Source organism: Balaenoptera physalus (genome assembly GCF_965194825.1).
Source record: "Balaenoptera physalus genome assembly, chromosome: 11".
NCBI lineage: Eukaryota > Metazoa > Chordata > Mammalia > Artiodactyla > Balaenopteridae > Balaenoptera > Balaenoptera physalus.
The window spans coordinates 77,951,548-77,952,965 of NC_138896.1; the positions used below are offsets into that span (position 1 = coordinate 77,951,548).

Here is a 1,418-nt window from a genome sequence, read left to right on the forward strand (position 1 = left end):
TTTCAAAATATTGCTAAGTAAAAATTACACAAATTCAAAATGAATTGATGAGCCAAGGTTAGCTTTTTTTTAATCTTACTATCATTTGATCCCTTTGATAATATTTTTCAAACCAATTTGCTGCAAATGCAGTATAAGTGCCTTGAATCATGTAACCTCATTTAGGGGACATAAAGTTTTAAAGCAAATGTTCTACATTATTTCCACAAAAATCCACTTGGATGAAGACAGTGTCATTGACTAGAAAAAAAAATACGAAGTCAGAATTGTACACACCAGGAACTCAGTAGCTCGTATTAGTTTCTTTTTCCCCAGGACTTGGGAATTTTGGGGCAGACAATTCAAAATCATGTGCTACAAGACAGAAAAATCATTACCCTATCAGCAAGTTTCAGAAGTCTTTTGTAGGATGATGGTGACCAGCAAACTCTCGAATGTTAAACTTTGCATGAAATAACCAGATTGCAAACATCATCATTATAAATATTTTTTCTTCAGGGAACAATGGAAATCAAGAATTATTTATTCTTAAGATAAATACTATTTGCTTCCTTCTGGCAAAAACTAGAAGTAAAAAGACTTAAAATTTCTATAAACTGACAAAGCAACTGGCTTTCATTTAGATCTGTTTCTTTACAGCTTGCTCATCATTATTTACTTCATTATTCTTTAAATGCCCTAAATCCATGCAGGAGGATCTTTGCTTCTTTTAAATATCTCTATGCATCCACCGCTAAATAGAATACCTTGTGAGTATTTAATAAATTATTATTAATTTCAGACTTGGTTAGGAGAAAATACTGGAGTCATAAGAAAGTATTATTCTTTGAAAAGTAAATTTTGCTGATAGCATAATTTTAATCATTTAACGTCTCCATTGCATATACAACAACTTCTCTTTGCCAAATCTTAGTTTCTCAAGGTATCTTTTCATTGTAATGTGAATGGGAGGAAAAAAAGAATTACTCTAGCTTTAGAAATTTACTTTTAAAGCACACACAAAACCTCCCTTAGGGTTGAAAGCATTGGCTATGCTCTGGAAATGAACCCAGCTCCTTTCAGCCAAGGGATACTTGAGCCCTTTATTCTTTTGCCCAGAAAAGGCATCCTAACTAAAGGGCCAATAAATTAAATGCACCAGAGAAGGCCAAAAAAAAAAAAAAAATTGAGAAGAAAAGCACCCACCAGGGTGTCTAGAGAAAAACACAAGGTTCATTTCACATGTTTGTGTTAGGCACCATCAAGTTTAGAACACACTCCAGGGGAACAGCTGTTTTTGAGAAATGTGAACAGCTCCTACCTTCATTTCAATGACAGTCTGGAGAGCCTTCGTCTTGGCTGGCTCTGGCTGAAGTTGGCTTCTTCGGTGTAATTCCTGGGGAGGAACACGATAGAAATAAGCCTGACGGTTCATCCTT

The 1,418-nt window shown here is 34.8% G+C and overlaps 1 protein-coding gene across 4 annotated transcripts in view; it reads right to left on the minus strand.

The window, feature by feature from the left end:
- ERC2 (ELKS/RAB6-interacting/CAST family member 2) overlaps positions 1-1,418 on the minus strand; it is a 954,807-nt gene that overhangs the window by 676,272 nt on the left and 277,117 nt on the right. For all 4 annotated transcript variants that reach the window (XM_082414434.1, XM_082414435.1, XM_082414436.1 and 1 more), the window contains exon 4: positions 1,301-1,375. In XM_082414434.1, coding sequence (XP_082270560.1) covers positions 1,301-1,375 — 75 coding nt within the window. The remainder of the gene's footprint in view (positions 1-1,300; positions 1,376-1,418) is intronic.